Below are 24,170 nucleotides of genomic sequence, written 5' to 3' on the forward strand. Positions count from 1 at the left end.
TTTAGGGGCTGGAGAGATGGCTCAGTGTTCAAGAGCACTGACTTATCTTGCAGGACCTGAGTTTGGTTCCCAGCACCCACAGAATGGCTCACAACCACCTTTAACTCCAGTTCCAGGGTATCTAACAACCTCTGATGACCTCCATGGGCACCAAGCATGCATGTGGTACACATACATATACGCAGGTAAAATATTCATGCATGTAAAAATAAAATAAATAAGTCTAAAAACAAAAACGAAAGGAAAACCCAGAACGTTTAACCCTATAGCTCCCCGGTCAATCTGCTTGAAACGTTATCAGCTCAGCCAGCAAGATTTAAATCTTCCCCCACCCCAACACACTTGCGTGTTGCTTTCTATCTGCCATCTAAATGCCTTGTACAGATAGCATGAGTCAATATAAATTAAAGGTCAACTGGGAGATGGAGCGAGAGACTTGACTACCTACTTATTAAATTTCAGGAGAAATGGTTAGAGGAAACTAGATGAAAGTGAGTAAGAAACTTGACTTTCTCCCAAACAATTGGCTGTTAGACTAAGAACGGTTAGTGAGTCTGAGAGATGAGAGCGAGTCTGGGTTAGCCGGGCACACAGCTTTGATTAGACCGTGTCCACCTTTACTCCGCTGTGTCTCAGATGGCCTTGCTGGCCACAGGTGCTTACGTGGTCCTGTCCTTCAGTTCAGTAGGAGCAGTTGTCCAGGAAGAATCAACTTGCCCAGATCTAGTTAGCTACTTGACTTAGGGACAATTCTTCAGCCATCTTGTGATGTCAAGATTTGAGGATGAGCATGCATGCATTTTCAATGAGAAAACGTTTATTTTACTACTGTAGAATTGTACATAATTTCTAACATGACACTTGTCAGACCACGGTCAAAACTCTGATGTGACTCAGTGTGGTTGCAGGATATTTGAGCACATTGTGAACCCAAGACTGTTATTTCCTGGGAAAAAAACCTGCGTTTAGTCCTGGTGTGGCTAGGATTATTAAAAAAAAAATAGTAAGTAAGAGGGAGTCAGGAGGACGGACAGAGAGACACACAGGAAGTAGAAGGGAGAGTCATGAGTTTGAAGGAGGTTTTCTGAGAGAACGGCATTCCTGGAGAGGCATGGGCTGAGGAGGAAGGTCGGCTGGGTGCTTTCTCTGCCTCTCTGAGCTAGCCGGCTTGCACCCCAGCATCTGGCTCCCAAGTCTTCATTGGTAAAATAGAGCGACTGAGACTCTGTTAAACTCTCTCTCTCTCTCTCTCTCTCTCTCTCTCTCTCTCTCTCTCTCTCTCACACACACACACACACACACACACACACACACACACACACTGCCATTTCTATTCATTTAGAGTTGGAATAGGTGAGCACATGGTATTGGAAAACAGAACCCCATGTTTGGTGAGAAAAACATATGCAGGGAAAACAAAAGGACGTGGAGTGCCTGCACAGAAGTCGTTTGTGCCACATGAACAATTTCTTTTAGCTACTGTCAAGTATCAATTTGTAGACTTAAAAAATACTGACTTTTCTGTTCTACTATGACTCTTGTGCTTGAAGGCGGTAGTGTACCATGTGCATGCCTGCTACCTGCAGAAGGCAGAAAAGGAAATCACATGCCCTGCACCTGGAGTTTCAGATGCTTGGGAGCCACCGTGAGGTCCTCTGCAGAGCTGAACCTGTGTCCTCTGCAGAGCTCTTTGACTGCCGAGACGCCTCTCCAGCACGGCCCCACCCCATTTGTAAATCTTTATGTTTAATTCTATTTTACTTAATCCTATTTTATCCTTTCCCTACCCTTTGATTAAAAATAAGCAACTATATACTTAGGACAAAAAAAATATTGCAATACATCATGGTGTTGTTCACACAAGAGATCTGGGAGTTTTATTGAATCTACTCCAGCACAAGCTATGTGAAGAAACAATGTAGTTAGGAAGAAAACTGAGCTAGCCCTTGGAACTGTTTCAGTTTTATTCCCAGATTGGCAGTACAAAGTCACCTTGCCTTAGTTATCTCTGAGTACTATGGGATAAAATGGCAAAGTAGAATAAATTAGCAAAATAAAAGGTCCCCTTTTCTAATTCCAGAGATTACAGTCAAACACCAAAATGATCCAAAGACAACCTTCTCCCTATTACCATGGAAGGTCTGCATCTGGCAGAACACAGCCTCACTGAAGTGTACAACAGAAGCCGGTTTTGAAACACGAGGGCTGGAAACTGGCAGTGTTTCTGCATCCAACGGATGATTATTTAAAGTTCAAATTCCTGATGTCAGCTCATCCAGACAAAAGGGTCCCTGCCGTCTTAAGAGTTTCTGGCTTCAAAGTCCCAAGACGGCCATTTAACCACATCTACCTCCTCTCTATAGACGTACCGACTTTCAACATCGATTTGCTTCATGACAACTAGGAGATCAAACAAGGCATCTACCAACACGCTAGAGGGAAGATTAAACGCATGGGAGTGGCAGGAAAATACGTCAATGCACAAAGGAACCTTCCAGAGTTCATCTGTCTGCAGCTTCCTCTTCCCTAGCACAACACAGCTCAGCCTGGGTATTTGGCTTCCCTTCTTACTGGCACAATCACTTAGGGAGGAGAGGTACATGAACACAAAGGCCTGTTTTTGCCAGTCCTCCAGAAGGATGCTCACACACGGAGCCACAGGTAGCCCGAGATTTTTACCCCCCTCTACTGCTTAGAACGCCAGGTTCCAAACAAGACAGTGTGCAGCCTTCCCTCCGGGAGGCTTGAGTTTAACTCCTCAGTAAACTGCACTCGTGTTGGAGAGCCCACCATCAACCTGAAGCACCTGTCATTCAACCTTCAGGGCCCACAAAGAGCCCTTGATCTCTGGAATCAAATCGTATCATGTTCCCAGATACCAATTACTTTCGTTGTGATTTCAGGGCATAAATTGTGACACAGGAAGAAAGAGCTGGTATATAAATTCCTTAGGATATTGGTAATGCCCTCAAAGCCCAATAGGACCCTACATCTTAAAGTACAGGACAGCAAAACCTCCCTAGCCACCTTCTCTCAAACCTCAGGCATAGGATTGACTCCTTCAGTGGAGGGAACTGGGCCACTCAAAGAACACCAAGTTATGGTACACCAAGAACGCATACCTGTATATAAAGGTGAGCTTAAAATTTACTTTATTACACACATGGCTGTTTTGTCTGCATGCATGTCCAAGCACCATGTGTTCAGTGCCCAGAAGCCAGAAGATGGTGACAGTGCCCAGAGCCCCTGGAAGTAGCGTTACTGTCAGTCATGGGATGATTGATGTGGGTGCTGGGAATCGAACCCTGGTCCTCCAGAAGAGCAGCAAGAGTTATTAACCACTAAGCCATCTCTCCATCCCCAAGGGTTACTTAAAAAACAAACAAACAAAGACAAAACAAGCCTTTTTATTGATTCTTTGTGATTTTCACATCATGTGCCCCAACTTCCCCTCTGCCCTTGCAGCAAAAAAATTTAAAAAATTAAAAAAAAAAAAGCAGAGAAACAATCTCGCCATGGAAGTTCACAGTGATTCCACAGTACAGCCTTTCAGTCCCACTCCTTCACTTATAAATGTCCATGGCATGAGTCACTGGTCTGGTTTGAGGCCTTTTGTTTATGCTACACTATCTATACTGGACCCTCCAGGGACTCCTCTAGGACATCTTGTTTTTGCCCTGTGCCATGGAGAGCCTGCAGCTTTGGATCTAAAGAGCCAGCCCTTTCACACACACCATGAATTCAGAGATAGGGAAGATGTAGGTGTGGGCCAACTCTCAAAGCCATGGATCTAGGCCTGGGTGATAATAAGCCCTTTTTAAAAGATTTATTTATTTATTACATAAGTACAACATAGCTGTCTTCAGACACATCAGAAGAGGGCATCGGATCTCATTACAGATGTTTGTGAGCCACCATGTGGTTGCTGGGATTTGAACTCAGGACCTCTGGAAGAGCAGTCAGTGCTCTTAACCACTGAGCCATCTCTCTAGCCCTAAACAAACCTTTTTAAAGTAGACCTTGGTGGTCCACTTGTCAGTGTGGGAGAAGGAGGACACCCAGTGGCCCACCACCCGTGTAGCCCTCCCATGGCACAAACACTACAATGTGTACATATGTGATGGACAGGTGGAAGCAAGAGAGAAGCAGCACATTTGAGCATCATGAGCAGCTTGTACATAGTACCCTGTCCCACCATGTGAGGTGACAGTGAAATCCCAGCTCACACTGCCACTGAGGGCCACGTCTGGGTCCATGGCCATGCAGCAGGAGAGATCTGTGTTGATGTCTGTGGCTTCTAGTAAAGATAGCTAGTGGGCTCCAGGCTCTGAGAGAGACCCTGTCTCAGAGAACTATGGTAGAGTGACAGAGCAGGACACCTGACATCCTCCTTTGGTCCTCACACCTTTATGTACAGACCCATATACCACATACATGTACACTATAAATGTATATCACACACACAGAAGCACACATGAAATTGACTTCTGAATTAATATGCCACAGTAATACTAATGTTGACAAAATATTAAACACAGAAAGTCAACTGATGCCTGAATTCTAATGCTAACAATACTGGCTCCTCCAGACCTGGTTGTCCCAGAGACGAGAGAGTCTACAGGTTGACCCAAGTGACACAATGTGACCCTGCCCCCCCAAGTTATTTCTGATTGGCGAATAAAGATGCTAGCAGCCAAAAGATGGGCAGAAGAGACATGGGTGGGGTTTACGGTTCCTTCCTGGGTTTAGGGGGTCAGAGGAGGTCCACAATGGGGGAGAAGGTAAATGGAGGAGACGCTGCCAAGAGTTAGGTGAGTCTTGAAAATGTGCCCCCGAGGGATGGCCAACTGGAGTTAAGAGAAGCTCAGATGAGGCATAGGAAAAACTCAGTTTTATCAACAGGAAATGGATTTACTATCATAGAGGGTAGATAGGTGCCCAGCTCTTTGTGCTGACTAAGGTTTATTGTAAATATAAAGGGGTGTGTGTCTTTTAACTAAATGGTTAAAGACGGGGTAGAAATCTACAACAGTTCTTTTAAATATTTATTGATTATGTCTGTATTTATGTGCCTGCATAAGCTTATTACACTCCATATATCCTGATGTCCAGAAGACACTGGATCTCCTGAAACTGGAGTGACAGGAAAGTAGGAGTCACCTGATACAGATGCTGGCAACAAACCGGTGTCTTCTGCAAGGGCAGCAAGCACTCTTAACAGACGAGGGAGCTCTCTGGTCCTTAGAACGTAGAGCCTTATGAGATAAATGGGTCTCGTTTTCCTAATTGTTACTTGTATTATATCCGAATTAAGAAATCTACTTTTGGACCAGTTCTGGTGTGTACTCCTTTAATCCCAGCACTCTGGAAGCAGTGTGATCTAAAATAGATCTCTTTTAGTCAGAGAACAGCCTAGTCTATATAGCAAGCTCCAGGCCAGCCAAGGCTACACTGTGAGACCCTGTCAGAAAAGCAACACAAACAAAAGGGACAAATTTTACTTTGGGGAAACTAGAGAGACTGCTACGCAGTTAAGGTCTCTTGCTTCTCTTTCAGGGGACTAGAGGTTAGTTCTCGGCACCCACAGCAACAGCTTACAACTGCCTGTAACTCCAGCTCCAGCAGATCTGATGCCTTGGCCTGGCTTCTACAGGCACCCAGATGTACACGTGCGTGCACGCGCACGCGCGCGCGCGCACACACACACACACACACACACATAAATAACAAAATATTTGTTTTCCATTTTACTGTTGGCTGGGTGTGGTAGTGCACACCTTTAATCCCAACACTCAGGAGGTGGCAACAGGCAGATTTCTGTGAGTTTGTAGGGCCAGCCTGTCCTACAAAGAGAGTCCCAGGACAATGACGGATACACAGTGAAATCTTATCTTTAAAAAAATTTACTTTTTGTGAGAGTGAAGCAGTTTAACGATGACTCTATTACCGCTTTAATCCCATTGGTTTTTAATGCTTCTTGTGCACATAAGCAAGTAGAGATAAAAAGTGCTGGGCAAAGTGAGGGTCAGACTGACATCCCAAAGCATCTCTAACACTTACAAATCTGGGGGTGACACATTATAAGCAACGATTCTTGAATATTCTATTAGGTGACAGGTCCACTGGGTCCTTCATCTGTGTTAAGTCATAATGAGAAAATGACTTAGGAAGGAAAGGTTACTTGGTCATTAGAATCTTTACTTCCCCAACACCAACCAAGGAGGTTTAAAGACACGGAAACATAGACTTCACTTGGAGGAGAGCTTGGTTTCCCTTTGTACAATATGGGATGATCTACTGCAAGGGGCACACTGGGGACAAGAGCCAGCATGTCTAGTACCACACCAGGGAGGGCTCTTTAGAGTTGAAGAAAACAGCAGAAGCAAGGTGTTACTATCTATCCCTCACCCTGCCCGCCTGCCTCAGAGAGGGATACAGACATGGATGGGGAGGGGCGGGGCCTGGAGAGAGAAGTGGAGGCAGACACACAGACAGGAGCATGGAGTAAAAAGTAAAAACCAAACAAAAGCCACGCCCTCTGCCTTCTAAACTACATTTTATTATATACACCTCAGCTACTATCCTACAGATGATTTTAAAATTTTATTCATTTTTCTTCCTAAATACTCTTCTAGGAAATGCATATACCAGCTGGAGACCTACTACACCAGCTTTCAAAATGGCTTCTTTCACCATCACCTCAAGCCACACTTAAATTATCTTCCTTGCTTTTTCTAGGGATTTGTTGGCATTGCTGTTGTTGTTGTTGTTATTTGTTGAGACATAGCTACAGCTGACCTTGAACTCACAAAGATCCACCCCTGTCTTTTGGGATTAAAGATATAACCATCATGCCTGGCCTTTGTTATTGTTGTTAAAGACTTTTATTTTATTTTATTTTATTTTATACTTTATTGTTTTATTTATCTGTGTGTCTGAGGATGTATACTGACTGAAGCCACAAGGCAGCTTCAGATCCTTTGTAAACTACCTCACAGGGGTGCTGGAATCCTAATCTCTGTCCTCTGACAGAGCAGCCAGCACTCTTAACTGCTGAGCCCCTCTCCTCGCTCAGTCAGCCTCACTGACACTTGGCATGGCCTGCCTATCTGTCTATCTGCCTGCCTGCCTGCCTGAACTGTGTTTTAACAGGGGAAAGCTGTAAGGGGTTAAGCATGCGGATACAACATATAGATCTGTTTCTCATCTTTGCCAATTTGCCCACTACTATCTGATCTAATGACCTTGAACCTCCTGGTCTCTGCTCTCTACCGACCATCAACCACTTACACAGTGAACGAAGAGGATTAAGTAAGACGGTTTATAGACAGTCCTTGGCATAGCGTTTACCAGTGCTGAAGTCTTGTGTCTGTAACTTGTACAGATGAGTAGCCATGTTTGTTTGTTTGTTATTATTTATTTATTTTGCTGCATGAAATAGGGTCACATGCCACAGAGGCGCTCGATAAATTCTTGCTAAATAAGAAGCTAACAGGTGTCTTTTGCGGTAAAGTTAAGGCTTGAATGTGAACACATAAAAAGTTTTCGGTTTTCCTTCCTTTTCCAATTTGGGCAGCTATGTTTGGAATGCCAAGCACTCACACAGAGGGAGTACACAGTAGTTTCCCAGAATGCATCTAATCAGACTGACCATACGTTAATAAATCTTTTACCCAGCACAAATAAGCACCCACCTCAAAGCAGAAGAGAAGAGAAAAGGGTGGGAACAAAAGGGAACATCCTTGAACAAACACTTCCAGTGCCCCAGAGCCCACTGCAACTGACATGTAATTGCCTGACAAAACACCATCCCCCAAACCTTAGATCATTTCTTCCAGAAAGTCCAAACATGATAATTCAGCTCTGTGAGGCCCAGCACTCTAAAGCCAGACAAGAGAAGCACAAGTTCGAGACCAGTTGAGACTAGTACAAATCGAGTTCCAGCAGAGTGACTTGCTGTTCCTTCATAAATCAGCGAAATATCCGCTAGGGGCTGCAAGTTGGCTCAGCAGGTACAGGGGCTTGCTGCCAAGCCTAAGAACTCAAGTTCAATCCCCAGAATCCAATGATGTAGAAAGAGGCTTGGCTCCCACATTTTGTCTTCTGACCTCCACATATGGCATACCTGGCACAGCTCCCTCTACCCTGACACATAGGCACACACAGACACACACACACACACAGACACACACACACACACACACACACACAGAGAGAGAGAGAGAGAGAGAGAGAGAGAGAGAGAGAGAGAGAGAGAGAGAGAGAGAGAAATCTAAGCAAGTTGTACCTGCTGAAATAATAAATCATATAACATGAGGGGAAAGCAGGTTTGCGTATTTTCAAGTAATTCTAGATGCTTTACTTTTAAATTTTTATACTTTTTTTTATTAATGTTCCCTAGCATCCTAAAGATCTGGATTCAAATCCTAGTCTGTACTTGTCTGTCCACTTTTGAATGAGCACTGAGGATTCTTAACAATTGTTTTGGTCTCCTCATTAATTAAAAAGAAAGAAACAAGACTATCTCCTTTACAGTGTTACTAAGTGGTCCAGTGACAAAGCCAGCTCTGATTTAAAAGAGAATCAAGGTGAAGACTCTGAAGGATCTCACAGACTGTAACTCACTGATACTAAGTCTCCCTTCCCCTGTGTTCAAAGCAGTTCCATCCTCAGTGTTTCCTAAGGTCAACCCCATTTTCCTTTCTCTGCAAACCAGCTGTTACGTGCAGGACAAGGGACCACAGCACAGCCCCTGATGCTTGGCTCTGTGGAGCTAAGGGACCAGTCCACTGCATTCCAAGTCACCTTCTCTGGAGGGGTCTGAGAGTTCCGTACAACAAACAAGGCCACACTAACCCAGGGCTGTCTGGTCTGCCCTCTAGTTAGAAATCACAGAGCCAAGAACTCCACGTGCTAAACAGGACACTTCCAGCTGCAGTGAATGTCGTTCCTTTCTCTCCTGCCTCACCTCTCACAGCATCTACTCTAGCTACCCTGAACTCAGACTGAAATCAAGAACCAAGAGAAACAGAGCCATGCACATGCTCACAGGCTGAGGGTAAACCAGAGCTGTAAATCTCATGTGCTATCTGCTTCAGAAATCCTATGCCCCAAACAATTTCAAGACAGCTCTGAAAACCACTGCCTGGGGAAAAGTGGGGCTACACTGGGATCGTATTTAACTAGCAAAGCATTTTCCTAACTTGAAATCAAGGCACAGTCCCATGAATCCGGACAGCAAACAAGTGACCAAGCATGGCCAGTCCTACCACTGGCTTCCAAAGCACAATGAGGTTCAAGAAGAGTTGGGAACACAGCTGTGTGAACACAGCTGTCAAAGGCAAACACAAACTACACAAGCCTCCCAGGAGTAATGCCCGCCTCTCCCTGGTTCTCACCCAGAGGGACCGGAGCTAACCCAAGAGGCAAAATGTCAGAGTCATCTGGTTAATTTTTAACTAAAAGAATAATTTATAAGTAATATGGGAGCATGAGTTGTTATGGCTGATATAAGGATTTCTATTTAACCTTAGAGGGGGGCCTAAAGAATCTGCTAAAATGTTTCGGTTTTAGTTCTTTTTGAAAGATAAAATGCTACATATTCCCAATGACAAAAAGTAAACTTAAATTATTTGAAGTTGTTTTATGTCTATGAGTGTTTTGCCTGAATGCATGCACGTGCACATGTGTGGCTGCTACCCAGTGAGGTCAGCGGAGAGTATCAGGTCCCTTAGACTGGAGTTATTCGAGGTTATGAGCAACCATGTAGGGGCTGAGACTGGAACGTGGGTCCTCTGCAAGAGCAACACGCACTCTTAACCACGGAGCCAATTCTCCAGACCCACAAAGATATATTTTACAATGGGATGATAGTTTTCACACATCTGTGAGGTCTTTGAAGTGGCCACAACCACACATATAGCATTGTTTCTCCTCAAGTCTTTTGTATCTTTTCTGTGTTTGATCCTTGCAACTCTGAGGCAGGTAAGCCAGAGAACAGAAGAGAATTTTAGGGAGAAGAGGGGTCCTTAAAGTTTACATACCCTTCCTTGTTCTTATGGTCAATGGGGTGAGAAACTATGCTGTAACATCTGGTCTGTTAGACCAGAAATCATTTACAACCATAAACCTTTCTCCCCTTGCCTCTTGCTTTGTCTTCACAGCGTGCTTTTCCAAGGGAAAGACTTGGATAGCCAGGCACCGAGCAGCCTAAATTCCCCTCAGAGCATTCTTGCACCCAGGCTGGAGACTAACTGGAGACCCAGACTTGGCTTTATGTCAGTAGAGTTACTTTAAGAAAGAAGAGCCCAAATCACATTCTGTGCAAAACAAAGTTAGCATCATGTTAATTCTCTAGAAACCGTCTGCACAGCCACCACAGCGCAGCCTAGGTTCAGAGTGCTTTGTTCTAACGCCTTGGGAAGAGAATTAACACCAATGTCTTCCCTTTCCTGTCCTTGGCTGACCTGGAGAGGAGAAGCAAACACAAACAATCCTGAAGAGCCCAGCAGGTGTGAGCGCTGTCACATCCTCCGTCCTCATCATTTCCAGTCTCCTTCCACTCAACTTTTCCAGTCCCCAGCCCTGTGTGATTTTAATCTAGATATCCTCTAAGCCAAAGAACCGGTTACTCTTAGCAATCACCCCATCTCCTCTGGTCTTGGCTCCTTACCTACAACAAAGCCCCTGTTCTACCTCTGACCCTTCAAGGACGCTTCCTTCTCAGGAATAAAGCCCTCTCTCCTTGTTCACAGTTTGTAATTCTCTCACACCGGGCTAACGTGAATGGGCACAGAGATCCCTTACACCTGCTCTGGCAACTCAGCTCTGCTCGCAGTGCAGAGAGAACTTTGTTAGGCTGGTCACTTGCTGGGAACTCATGGATTCCTGGATCCAGAGCCCCAAGTCTGCCTTGCTCAGTAACATTCCCTCCCCTCTCTGAGCCCACAGGCCTTTGTCCTTCTTTGTCCTCTCGTCCAGTTGGCTTCTTGACACTGGAGACATTCCTGGCACTCCCGTTCTGTAAGGCTGGCCTGCTACTATATCCCCTTACTTGCTCTACAAATCACACTGCATGCTTTCTAGATCAGCGTCCTTGGCTCAGAGCCTTTTGAGACTCTCTCTGTTGGAGAAATGAAAGTATGTTTGAAGCCATTTTTCCAGCATAATGCATTCCTGACAATTATCTAGTGGGCTTTTAAAAATTACAACACAGAAACAATGAAATAAAATTCAAATGAAACAGATCTTTCCCCCATTCTCCATTTGGTCAGAAACACTTCGCTTTATAGGTGTCTACTATAACCAGCTTGTAATACAGCCACCTGCATGTGTGTGTGTGTGTGTGTGTGTGTGTGTGTGTGTGTGTGTGTACTCGTGCACATACATATACCCCACCTGTGACTCCTGTATGTCTTTTTATTCAAGGGGACAATAGGAGTCACTACCAGGGCCATGCTGCTTAGTCCCCTCCCCCATTCCCTGCTTATGCTATATTTCAAAGAGGATTCTATATACTTACAGCAGCCATGTTGGCTCTGTGGTTACCAGGCAAGTCCAAGCTCCAACTTTCTAACCTAAACCATGGTCATAGTATCTCCTAAAAGAACTGAGTGGGACACCATCTGCAGAGCTCATGTACAGGTCCAGGCACACAGGAATGCACACTAAACCTTAGTTAACAACATTCTCTTTCCTTGGTGGGTCCCTTGTGGATTCATAGCAAGTGTCATGGGGCCATGAGTGGCCTCATACCGACACAAATTCAAACCCTGTTCTCAGTTTTCCTTTGACAGATACATAGTACTGGACACAGTGTGCCTTCCTAGGTCAGTTTCTGACTATTGAGTATTTAAGTCATTAGGATGTGCCTATAACACAGCCTGCTCTGTTGAGCTTACTAAGAATTCCCTGATCCAGAGCCCTGGGATCCCCATGTTTTGTGTTAAACAATGTTCTCCCAACGCTCTGCACCCTTGTCCTCTTTTGCCTGCTCTCTTTGTAATGTCTGCTTGATGTGAAAACAAACCCAGTAGGACCAGCATCGAGTTCCTTCTCATAGGAAAGCTCCCAGGCACAGAAAGGATGATTAATTATGGAAACTTGAAAAATTGTCAGGTAGGTCTCCATTACAAATGGGCAGCAAGAAGTTATGCACTTGAAGCCAATGTGTGTGTGTGTGTGGGGGGGGGGGTTGGCAGAAGGGGAGGGGAGTGTTTACCGAGGATGACACAAAAGGGAACTGTTCTAGGGAATTGTCACACAACACTGTGAGTGCTTTGCTTTGCACTGTCAAACTTACACTCAAAGTTGTAAAGATGCTACCCTCCGTAGCATGTGTTTTCTTACCACAATTTAAAGAAATTAGCTCCGACTAAAGCATGCTCTAAAAAGCAGGAAGCCAATAAGGAAGATGTCAAACTGTGTTCTCAGCACTCTGGAGGCTAAGGCAGAATGACCATGAGTTCACAAGCAGCCTGGAACTCTATCTCAAGAAACAAAGGGAAGAAAACTGAACAGTGAGACTCGAACTGCCTCTTCTTTGGAATTCTCTTAACACTGAATCTTCTTCAGTGACATCAAAGTCTCCAAGTTCCTTCTCCACCCCTATTCTTTATACCTGCGTGGCCTCTTCCCATCCCCCACCCTCCACTTCTGACAGTTCAGTAACGGTCATCTTATCCTTGTACGACGGCATCCATCCTAAGTATAATTCAAACACTGATGGGATTGTTTTCAGGAGGAAACTAAAGTGTACCAAGGTCCCGCTGAAGCCCAGTAAGATGTTCAACTTGCTTGAAACATTATCTCCAGGACAATATCCCAGGAGCCAGGGTAAACATCCTCACTTAACAGATGAAGAAACTGAGGCTCAAGGTAGTTATGTGCCTTTTAAATGCTGCATACTTAGTGACATAGACCTGAGGCCAAGTGCAGATTTAGATCTGGCTTCCTAGACTTACTGGATCCATGTTGCCTTGGGTGGATGATACACTAGTCCCTTGATATATACAGATTCCCCTTTCTCTGCATTACCAGAAAAAATGTAATGGCCACAAGCTATGCTGAGTTTCTCTTAATTCCCATCCAACACACTGAGCGGCTAGAGCAAGTGTCCAATAGATGCCTTTCTGGACACGACACGTCAATAGTCCAGAGCTGTACTGCAGCAGGTAAGACTGTTCCTCACAGCATCAAAGCTTTCTCCATCTCTCCTGCTTTGGCCAGACCTACCTGATGTGCCCAACAGATATGCCAGGCAGCCACCCACAGGTGAATCACTGGTTAGGGTCCAGATCTGTGCAGCGACATCGCTCCCTTGTAGTTGGCTGACCAATGTACTAATAACAAAATGTTCATGCCAAGAGTGATGGAGTTTTGAAAGAAAATGTGACTCTCCCAGGTGTTACTAAGGAAGCTCATTGGGAGTACCAAGACAGGTGAAGGCATCTCATGGTCATGGGTTCGGTCAACCATTTTCCCTAACTCTGCCAATCAAGGAACCCAAAAAGGTGGTCCACAAACCAAACCTGTCACTCACTTAGCACACGGTTCTTCTTTCTTTTTTTTAAAGATTTATTTATTTTATGTATACAAGTACACCGTAGCTGTTTTCAGACTAGAAGAGGGCATCGGACCCCTTTACAGATGGTTGTGAGCCACCATGTGGTTGCTGGGAATTGAACTCAGGACCTCTGGAAGAGCAATCTGTGCTCTTAACCGCTGAGCCATCTCTCCAGCCCAGCACACGATTTTTCTAAATGAAATTAATTACTCACACTTTAAATTCTGAAAAATACACATAAACACTAGAAGATTCATGAAAACTAGTGGGTCTATTTCCTGCTGCTATGGCCCAGGCAGTAACCCAGACCCAAGAATCTGACCCGGAAGTCATTTCCCCATCCTTTTGAGCACGGTGTTCTCAGTGCCTTCTGCAGAGCCCGAAGAGTAATAACATAGTCTTGGCTGCTGACAGTGGGTCCCAGGGGAAGCATTTGACTTCTTAGAAATACCCCACTGAAAGACACAGGAGCGGCAGTACCATGTAGATCACAGAAAGGCAGGGCAGGGAGGCTGGAGAGATGAGTCCGTGCTTTAGAGCGCTTTGCTGCCTTTGTAGAGGACGGGGTTTGGTTCCCTGTACCCACACTGCAGTTTATAACCCTTTTGTAATCCCCACACTGCAGTTTATAACCCTTTTGTAATCCCAGTTGCAGGGCATTCAATGCCCTCTCCTGGCCTTCATGGACGCCTAGGCATGCACAAGCATACATGCAGGCAAGCATTCATACACATAAAATATATTTTTTAAAGGGAGACCATGCCATTATTCTTCTGGCTCGGTCTAGGTTCTATCTAAATATTCTGTCCCTATTGTCTACTTACAGGAGACACTTCTGACAAGAACCCACCTGCCAAGACCTTATCAGAGATGGGGCTGTGAAAATATGCATATTTCCTGCCCTACCTCCCTTTCTGATCCACAGACCGGTGCTCTATCCACGGAGGTAGCTCTGATCTGCAGGAATGCTCTGGCTGCCTGCCCTGGCACTGAACTCTTCTGGGTGGGGCAGCAGGCTGTGGGGTGCAGAGTCTTGACTCTGGAATGTACTTCCTCACAGAGGTGCCAAGGCCTAAGCTTGGCAGATTGTAAACACAATGACCTTTAAGCTACCAGACATTTATTATTCCTGACAGAGAGAGAAATACAAGGTTCTCTGAACTCAGAGAGCTGGGGTGCAGGTTAAGTGGGGTGAGTCGTCTACGCAAACTGAATTGTTTCCTCTTCTGAAGGAATAAAAGAACATCTTCCAAACCAAAAGGTGCATAGTAAGCTAAAACCTCACACTGACAAGAACTGACTGTCTCCCGTCTGTCTCAATTTATTGATTACACAAAATACGGAATGGCAAGGTGAGAGTATATGCTGATAATTCCAAAAACTGTAGTTCTAAAGCCTCAGTGAGCACATTAATAGAATTCAGTCCATGAAAAGCAGCAGTTGGTCTTATCACAGTAAAAAGAACCTCTGTCTTCTCTAACCTACAACTCCACTTCTGCCAAACTCAAGGAGAGTCTTAGAACAATGACTCTGCATTTTAAAGATTGCTTAGCCTGGTCTGGTAGAACAGTCTGAGGCCAGCCTGGACGACTTATGAGGAGCTTGAACCAATACAAAGAAAAAAAATTATTATTATTGCTGTTGTTGTTGTTGTTGTGTTTGAGTTATATGTAGGCGTGTTTGAACGTAGCCTTGGAGCTGGAGTTACAGGTGGCTGTGAGCCATCTGCTACGAGTGCTCAAAACCTAACTTGGGTCCTCAAGAAGAGCAGCAAGTACTCTTAACTGCTAAGCCACTTCTCCAGTATCCCAAAATAAAAATCAGGAAGAAACCTGGGGATACAGATCAGTGGTGAAGCATGCAGACCTAGGTTCAATCCCCAATATTGGGAGAAAAAAAAAGATTCTGTTTCTGCCATTTTGTCCAAGTTTTCCAATATTCTGAATAACTGTAGCAAGATTACTTAGTAAGGTGATACTTTTGTTCCCTTTAGCCAGTGAAAAACTGTAAGCTCCCCCTCCCAACTCTAGGGATAAAAGCCAGGGCCCTGATACACTCTACTAATGCACTGTATCCCCAGCCTGTTTTAAAAATAAAAAAAAATCAAATGCGACTGTTTCATTCCTGGCCAGTGATGACTGTGTCCTAGCAACGGAGCTTGGAGAGGAAGGCTGAGCTGGGTAAACCAGTGTGGGAGGGAGAGGAGCAGGCAGGCCAGCAAGATGGATTCTCTAAGTGGTTGGGATTCTGAGCCTAGGAAGCCTTATTGTAGAACCATCTTTCCCTGTCTCTCTCAGAGCAGTTTTATGGAGACGGCCTCCTCCACAGGGCCTGGGGGGGGGGGGGGTTGGACAGAAAGCTCACAGTGATGGCTGAGCATAAGGACTGAAGAACTCTCTTCAAATGTTTTCTTCAACTTAGGGAGGCCAACACGACCCTTTCTGAAGAGTGCAGCCCCTGGAAAGTGGTCCTTGCTCAGTGGGTGATCACACACACATGGGCATATGGGTGCATTCATTAGACTCAGTTAAAAACAATCCAACAAAAACCACCAAAGGGGGACATGAAGACAGGAAAATGGTGCTTCGGAAGTACTATAGAGCAGGAAATTTGTTTATTAATCATAAGCACGGGACGGTTAGCACAGGGGATTTCATACTGCTTGCATAAAAAAAGGCATTATACCACATTAAAATAAAATATAAGGCCAGCAGTTACAAGACTAGAAGTTTATGCCTAAGACACTGACTTACCTGGATTACTGTTAATTGTGGAAAAACTCTCTGGGCGACCCTGGATGAACCCACTTTTTGAAATCTGCACTTTTTGAAACTAACTGTAAAATGTGTAGGAAATGCCTCAGGCTAAGTTAGGAGGCATCTGACACACCTGCCCTAATCCCTGTGCCTCCCAGGGAAGGTGGCATCATAAATCAGAAAAGTCCTTCCCAGGACAGCTGAGATCTCCTCTTCCCTGAACACTCGGATGCCAGTCCGGTCTGAGCTTCAGCCCGGTGCCTCATGTGACCATTCGAGTACAGAATACAGAGTGAGGTTGTCTTTTGGAGTCCCTCGGGTGTGGCAGAGTGGGGCAAGTTCGGTTAAGATTCTCCCTGCCCCGGGAAGCTTTACTAAGCACTGAGAGGCCACCTCACAGGGGATCGAGGCCTCTCTTACCCTTTGCTTCCTACATAAGTAGTAATTCATCCACTTCTTGTGACTGTCTCTGTGTTCTATCTCACCGGACTCAAGACGACACTGAAATCAGGGCACAGCAGACCTGCTCCACAGTACTCGTAACCCGTCTTTGGAATCATACAGTCTTTCTCAGTGAAATGGGCGTCATAGCAAGACACTCTACTGCACATTTAACTTGTGGGGGCTTTTGTCATCACAGAATCATCATAAAGGATCGTGTCTTCAACACTAACAGGGAGGAGGAGACCGCAGATTAAATTGACTTTAGAGATGGTAAATCAGGCATCATTCCTACATCCAGGAAATCGTACAACAAACTTGCTCACTTCCTTCATGGTGTGAGCATGGAACGAAGCAGTGAACATCAAATGTTACGTCAGGTCAGGCTCGGTGGCAAATGCCTTTTAATTATGGCAGTTGAGGGGCAGAGCCAGGCAGGTTTCTATGAGCCAAAGGCCAGCCTGGTCTACACAGTGAGTTCCAGGACAGCCAGAGCTATAAAAGAGAGACTGTCTTAGAAAGAAGTAAAAGAAAGAAGGAAAAGAAGGAAAGAAAAGGGAAGGGGAGAGAAGGAAAAGGAGGGGAAGCAGATAGACACACAGACAGGCAGACAGGCAGGCAGGCTACACCAGCTCTTACCCAATGGCTAGAGTTGATTCTTAACAACTCATTTCAAAGAATGCGGTAGAAAGACTAAAAAGAACAGGGTTCTTATCCTCAAACAGAAAGCCCCTCGTCCTTACAGCTCCTGGGACCATGCTTCCTTTGCTGTAAGAAGGAAGTCTGCTTTTATCAGTGCACTCTCTTCTTGCAGGGTTTTTATGAGGCTGAAAGGAGGTGTTGCATGAGCTTGGAGAGGACCAGACAAGACCTGGAGAGGTGCTTTTCGAGAAAATCCTGTGAGCTTTGAGCACCAGAGATTAAAACTGACTGACTGGGTGGCTTTATTAAAGAAATCGTATATATTAGCAATGTAAAATACCTAAACAACACTACCAACACCAACATAGGAAAACCGATAAGCATTAGAGTGAATACTTAGCCCTCGGCGTTCTGTACATAAAGCTGACAAAAAGAACCAAGCCCACATCCCATGACCTATTCACACAACATTGAAAACATACAATTAAATGTGCTTAGAAAAGGGCTCCAGGAGCAGCAAAGTTATAAAGAGAAGTGAATAATTACCGTGTGTTAAACATAATCCTGACCGGGGAGACAGGATGCTGACGATACGTTTCAGGATTCTGAGCGTCACTACCGCGGCTAAACGTCATATGCATACAGATACCCATAATCAAATATGAATGCGTATCCGTGATTTCACGTACTTCTGTATTATGTTTCATGATAAAAGTAAATAGTAATTTTAAAAAAGATGTTCTGGGCTGGAGAGATGGCTCAGTGGTTAAGAGCACTGACTGCTCTTCCAGAGGTCCTGAGTTCAATTCCCAGCAACCACATGGTGGCTCACAACCATCTGTAATGGGATATGATGGCCTCTTCTGGTGTGTCTGAAGGCAGCTACAGTGTGCTCATATAAATAAAATGAACAAATCTTCAAAAAAAATGTTCTGGGCTCCATGCAATTATATCAACAACGTTTTATTATATTTTTTTAAAAAAATCTTTTATTAGAAGCTATTTTGGTTCAATCTCAGAGGCACTAAATTAGGAAATTACTCACTTAAAACTTCTCTGAAAACAAAGTTTAGTCATTAAAGAAGGCACAGAGAGTCGTCCGAGGGACTAGTCCACCTGCTCGGTGGTGATTACCAGTTACTGTCTGGGTGTGGTGATCACGCATGCAATCCCAGCACCTGGACAGTGGAGGCAGAAGAGCAAGAGTTCAAGGCCAGCTTTGCCCACATAGTCTAGGCAAGGCTGGGCTATATGAGACCCTGTTCCTCCAAAATACAGAAATAACAACAATAACGTTAAGTAATCATAATTACTGATTGTTTGAAATGTTCCAGAATCAAACCAACATTTCTAGTATTAGCAACAGAGAGACTAGAGTGGGAGACGTCTGGACGGCCAAAACATGTGCAGTACAAGTGTAAGGACCCGAGTCACAACCCTCTGGCCCCAGGTAAAAGCTGGGTGTGGTAGTGGACTTGTAACCCTTTTGTTCCTACAGTAAAATGGGAGGCAGAGTCACAACGACGCCCAGAAGGTCACAGCTCTGCCAGTCTGGTACATGCAGCTATAAACAACCAAGAACAGACCCTGTCTCCAACGAGACAGAAAGCGAAGACCAACACCCAAGGTTGGCCCAACTTCCACGTGTGCACTGCCACGTGTACACCCTCATTCACATGTACACAATGTTAGCATATACCTGCACACATATAAACATGTGTACCATGTGTTCAAAATAAAACAGTAAAAGTAAATAAATAAATAAAAGGATTATATAACCCCAGTCACCACCTGAACTAGTTTCACACACCAGCCTAAAAGAAAATGCTAGATGCTTGGATGTCCTGGGGTTCGGTGACTACTCACCAGCGGGCTGCGTCTGTGCTACCCTCTTGGGGTAAGTCTTGCTTCGACTTCTCACCACGTTCTGGTTGGGCCGGGGAAGTTGGATGGAAAGATCTCGGCTCATTTGCAAAGCTGTCCTGCCACTTGAAAATGCGACACTTTGATTAGCACAAGCAAAACCATTCGGCACAGAATTAAACACAGTCCAGCCAGAGGGTCTTGCAAAGAAAAAATAAGAAGAAAGCACATATTCAACAAAGCATGCGAGGTTTTTAATTGATGTCCATTATATGACTACTGAGAAGGTGGCACTGAACTAAGGGAGGGGCTTAGAGCATGTGAAAAGTGCCTGCCGAGGGACTAGGAGGGAGGGAGGTTTCCCAAAGGCTGGGCTCAGGTTTAGGTCAGAGAATGGGCTAAAAATAGACGTTGCTGATGGCCTTGAGGTCCACAGCCAAAAACTAGACGTGTCATGGTGGGGGAACCATGCAAGGGGTGATTCTACAAGACTGCCCATGTCCACACAGCAACAATGGGACAGTATCCTTGGCAATATTGGTGGGATTTCTCTAAGTTGTGGCACAGTTAGTCATTTATTATCTCTCTCCACTTAACAAACCATATGTCCAGGTAGGAAAACAGGTCTGGAAGCCCACAGAGGCCTGACCCTCCAGGGATTGTGAGAGCCTAAGCTTCCCTCCCTCTCCTTCTCTGCCTCTCTGCCCCCCCCCTCCACAGTCTTATATACTGACAGTCTGGCCTCCGACCAGTGGCCCCAAATAAGAGATGACTATGTTGTGAGGTCGGTCCCCTCACTGTGGATTAATCCATTGGTTAGTTTATAGCCCAACAGACTGCTAGGAGGTGGGCGAGCAGAAGGGAGGAGGTGAACCGAGGTGCCTTTGGAGTGAATGTGTATGTGTGGGGCCCAGATCTATCTGCCCCCCTTCCCTTGACACCCCCTCCTCTCCAGCATGAGCTCATCTGTGCATCCCACCACACCCCCACTACCACGGTGCTTCTACCAAGGACTCAAAGCAATGGACCCAGCAGCTCTCCTTCAACTGAAATCTGTGAGACTGCAAACCGAAATAAACCTCCCCTCTGGCTTAGAGGCTTCTGTGTGCACAGGCTATCTTCCTGAAAAGCTTGAAGGATTCCATAGGGAGACAAGACATTACTATTGGAACATGAAGATGACGACTACCTACTCCAGACTTGCCCTACTGTCAGAGAGGCTTGGACAGTGGATCCCTCACTGCACAGAGGAAAACCCATTTGTCATAAAAATATAACTAAATATGCAGACCACTGGGGCATTTGATAATGAGATTATACTTTATTATTCAATTTTGCTACATAGTCTCTCTCTCAGGAACAAAGTAATAAGAAAATAACGTCCCAAGATTAATAAGACTAAGGTCCAGAAACGCCAACTAATCTACCACAGGCTTCACAAACCCAGGTCTGGAACGCGCCTCAGGCTCCCTGTCAGGTCAGTACAGCTCAGTTTGCAGACACGGAGGAACAGAACACTCAGCCATTTAATCTGAAACTCCAAGCCCCAAGGAAAACTCAGAGCTGCCTTTTCCTAGCTGTTTGGTCTTTGAAGGTTTGTTTGTTTGTTTGTTTGTTTGTTTAAATCTCTACAACCCCCTTTCTGTCATCTACACTACGCTGCACCTCTTCCAACAGTGTTTCTCTGTGGGTTTAGCGATGGGTGTACCCTATGAGGTACCCCACCTCCATGCTGCCTCACACCCTGGCACTGCATCTTCTCTGCTCTGGCTGGCAAAGCCACACTTCCTCCAGCATCCAAGTGACCGGAGCAAGCGGGGAAAGTTACGTGGCCTTCAGACACCAGATTTGCCGCTTGCGGGTCCTTAGCCTAATTACGTTCCCAGGGGAGAGCTCCGATGTCTGTTCCGTAATTGAGATACCCCTTTGGTGGGCCGCTGTACAGATCAACGGGCAGTGCCTGGGAAGGCACCTGACACCAAGGAGAGATCCTGAGAACATCGTGAGGTCCGAGAGCTCTTGCACTTCAATCCCACAGAGAGGACTCTGCTCCTCAGCCCCCTATGAAGCTCCTGCAACCCGGCCTTTCAAGGAGCTTAGCGAGAGCTGAGGGGAAAGGCTGATGTTCAAGGGACTCCAAAACGAAGATATCAATGTGTAACAAAATACTTAATTAGTCAAAGACTTCATCAGTCTGCATTTCACATTACTGGTTCCTCAAAACAAAACCAAGAGAACCAAAGCATCAGACTTCAGCTCAGCCTTCTTCCCAGTTTAACTTGGAAACCTGATTGTCCCACATCATCTAATGACGCCTGGCTTTCCCTTCTTGAGTAACTGTCCCACGTCACCTAACGACGCCTGGCTTTCAAGTAACTGTCCCACATCACCTAACAACGCCAGGCTTTCCCTTCTTGAGTAACTGTCCCAAAGATGCAAGAATCACCACAGCCCCAAGACAGAAGAGAGAAAGACTGGGACCTGAACAGGTCTCCCCCACTTACATACACAGCACGAGAGCTCCTATAACCCCCCACACACACATACACACACAGCATACACATACCACACACAGATTATATATACACACCACACACACCACACACACACACACACACCACACACACACACACCACACACACACAGCACACACACAGCATACACACACTACACACACAGATCATATATACACACCACACACACACCACACACACACACATATGCACACAACATACACATACCACACACACAGCGCAAGAGCTCCTATAAACCCACCACTCCACACACACATACACACACAGCATACACATACCACATACACACACATCACATACACATGCTACACACATACACATATACACACACACCACACACACAGATCATATATACACACCACACACACTACACACACATACACACACTACACACACAGATCATATATACACACCACACACACACCACACCACACACACAGATCATATATATATACCACACACACACAGCATACACATACCACACACACAGATCATATATACACACCACACACACTACACGCACACGTATCACACACACACACTACACACACACACTTACACACAGCATACACATATACCACACACACACACCACAAACACATATCATATACACACACCACACACGAACCACACACATGCACACACACACTACACATACCACACACAACATATATACACACACCACACATATGCACCACACACAAAGCATACACACATACACATACACACCACACACCACACACATACATAGCACACACACACATAGCATACACACATAGCACACACACACATACACACAGCATACACACACACACAGCACATACACATACAGCACACACATATCACATACACACACCACACACATACATACACACAGCATACACACAGCATACACACACAGCACACAATGCATACTGGCACGTGTGCGCACACACACACATACACCACACACACACACACAACACACAACACACACACACACACACACACACACTGCAGCTCCTGGGACATGGCTCTTTTGCCTCCCTCTCAGAGCCTGCGAGAGGTGACTATTGTACTCCACAACCATTTCAGGGTCTCTCCAGATCACTTTAACAAAGAGGTAGGCACATGATACTGGTTAAAAGGATGTTAGTTTGCCAACTCTTGCACTAAACAGCCTACATGAGTGACCACCCAGCAATCTGAGACCTGTCCTGCCTGACCGCCGGCTGATAGATGAAACGCCTCTCTCCCACGGGTGGCACGGAAGTGAGTGTCTCTTTCACACAGATGAATAGATTTGAGTCTCACTAAGATTTAACGGGCAGCTGACATTAGCCACGAAATCAGAGCTCATTTAGCCCAATTCTGCAAAGGTTACCTTTAATTGCTTTCTTGAAAAAAATTATATTTAATATGCAAAATCCAATAAAAATAATTTCCAATAGTGATTCCCAGTAGCCATAATATTTGCATTTCAATAAACTTTAGAAAGCAGGCATGGCTATATTTGCAGAAGCCAGTTACCTACAGTGTACGTTAATTTCAATCATCTAAACACTAATAAGACAGATGCCTTCACATTGGCTGCAGTCTGTTGACAAGGAGACAGATTTTTTTTTTTGGTTCTTTTTTTTTTTTGGAGCTGGGGACCGAACCCAGGGCCTTGCGCTTCCTAGGCCAGCGCTCTAACCACTGAGCTAAATCCCCAACCCCAACAAGGAGACAGATTTAAGTGTGTTCTCTCTAGCCGTGCCAATACCATGATTGGAAAAACAGCATAAATACTAGCTACTACCCACTCTTCTCAGAATAAAAGTAAGTACCACCTTCTTAAATATCTCAAAATTATATTCTTGTCTAAGGAGGAGCTCTGAAAAACCAAAGGCTAAATATTTACACATCAACAAAAACCTTCATACGAAAATCAGAAGTTCCTTGAATAAATAATACTTGTTTTAGTCATCAAGAGAGTAAATGCCCTACCGGATACCATGTTCACAGGAAGCACTGGATGTCGACTGTGGATCATTCTTCCTGGTTGTTTTGTGTCTCAGATTTGACACTTCAGATGGGTCATTAGAAGAGAATTAAGGTGTGGCACGCTGCAGTCTTGTAAACCCAGCTTCCCTTTTACATCTCCCGTGCAAGCACTTCACTCACTGATGTCCCTTATCTGCAGATGGAGTAGCTTCTCATCCCCTGGTGGCATTTCTGCAACCTGCTTGGCTTCACCAGGCCTGGGGGTCTGCTCTTCTGCCTAAGTAATACTTCATCTCTGATGGCCGAGTGGTTCGAGCTGAATCTTTCTGTATCGGGAGCCCTGAGGCCTTCCTCACACACCACAGCTCACCGAACAGAAGGGACTCAAACAAAACGAACGCTTTT

General features: G+C 45.1%; 1 protein-coding gene across 6 annotated transcripts in view; it reads right to left on the minus strand.

Moving 5' to 3' along the window:
* The window catches only part of Epb41l4a (erythrocyte membrane protein band 4.1 like 4A), a 210,830-nt gene that overhangs the window by 36,601 nt on the left and 150,059 nt on the right, over positions 1-24,170 (minus strand). For all 6 annotated transcript variants that reach the window (XM_063277376.1, XM_006254584.5, XM_006254583.5 and 3 more), the window contains one exon: positions 19,270-19,391. In XM_063277376.1, coding sequence (XP_063133446.1) covers positions 19,270-19,391 — 122 coding nt within the window. The remainder of the gene's footprint in view (positions 1-19,269; positions 19,392-24,170) is intronic.

This window comes from Rattus norvegicus, chromosome 18 (assembly GCF_036323735.1).
Source record: "Rattus norvegicus strain BN/NHsdMcwi chromosome 18, GRCr8, whole genome shotgun sequence".
Taxonomy (NCBI): Eukaryota; Metazoa; Chordata; class Mammalia; order Rodentia; family Muridae; genus Rattus; species Rattus norvegicus.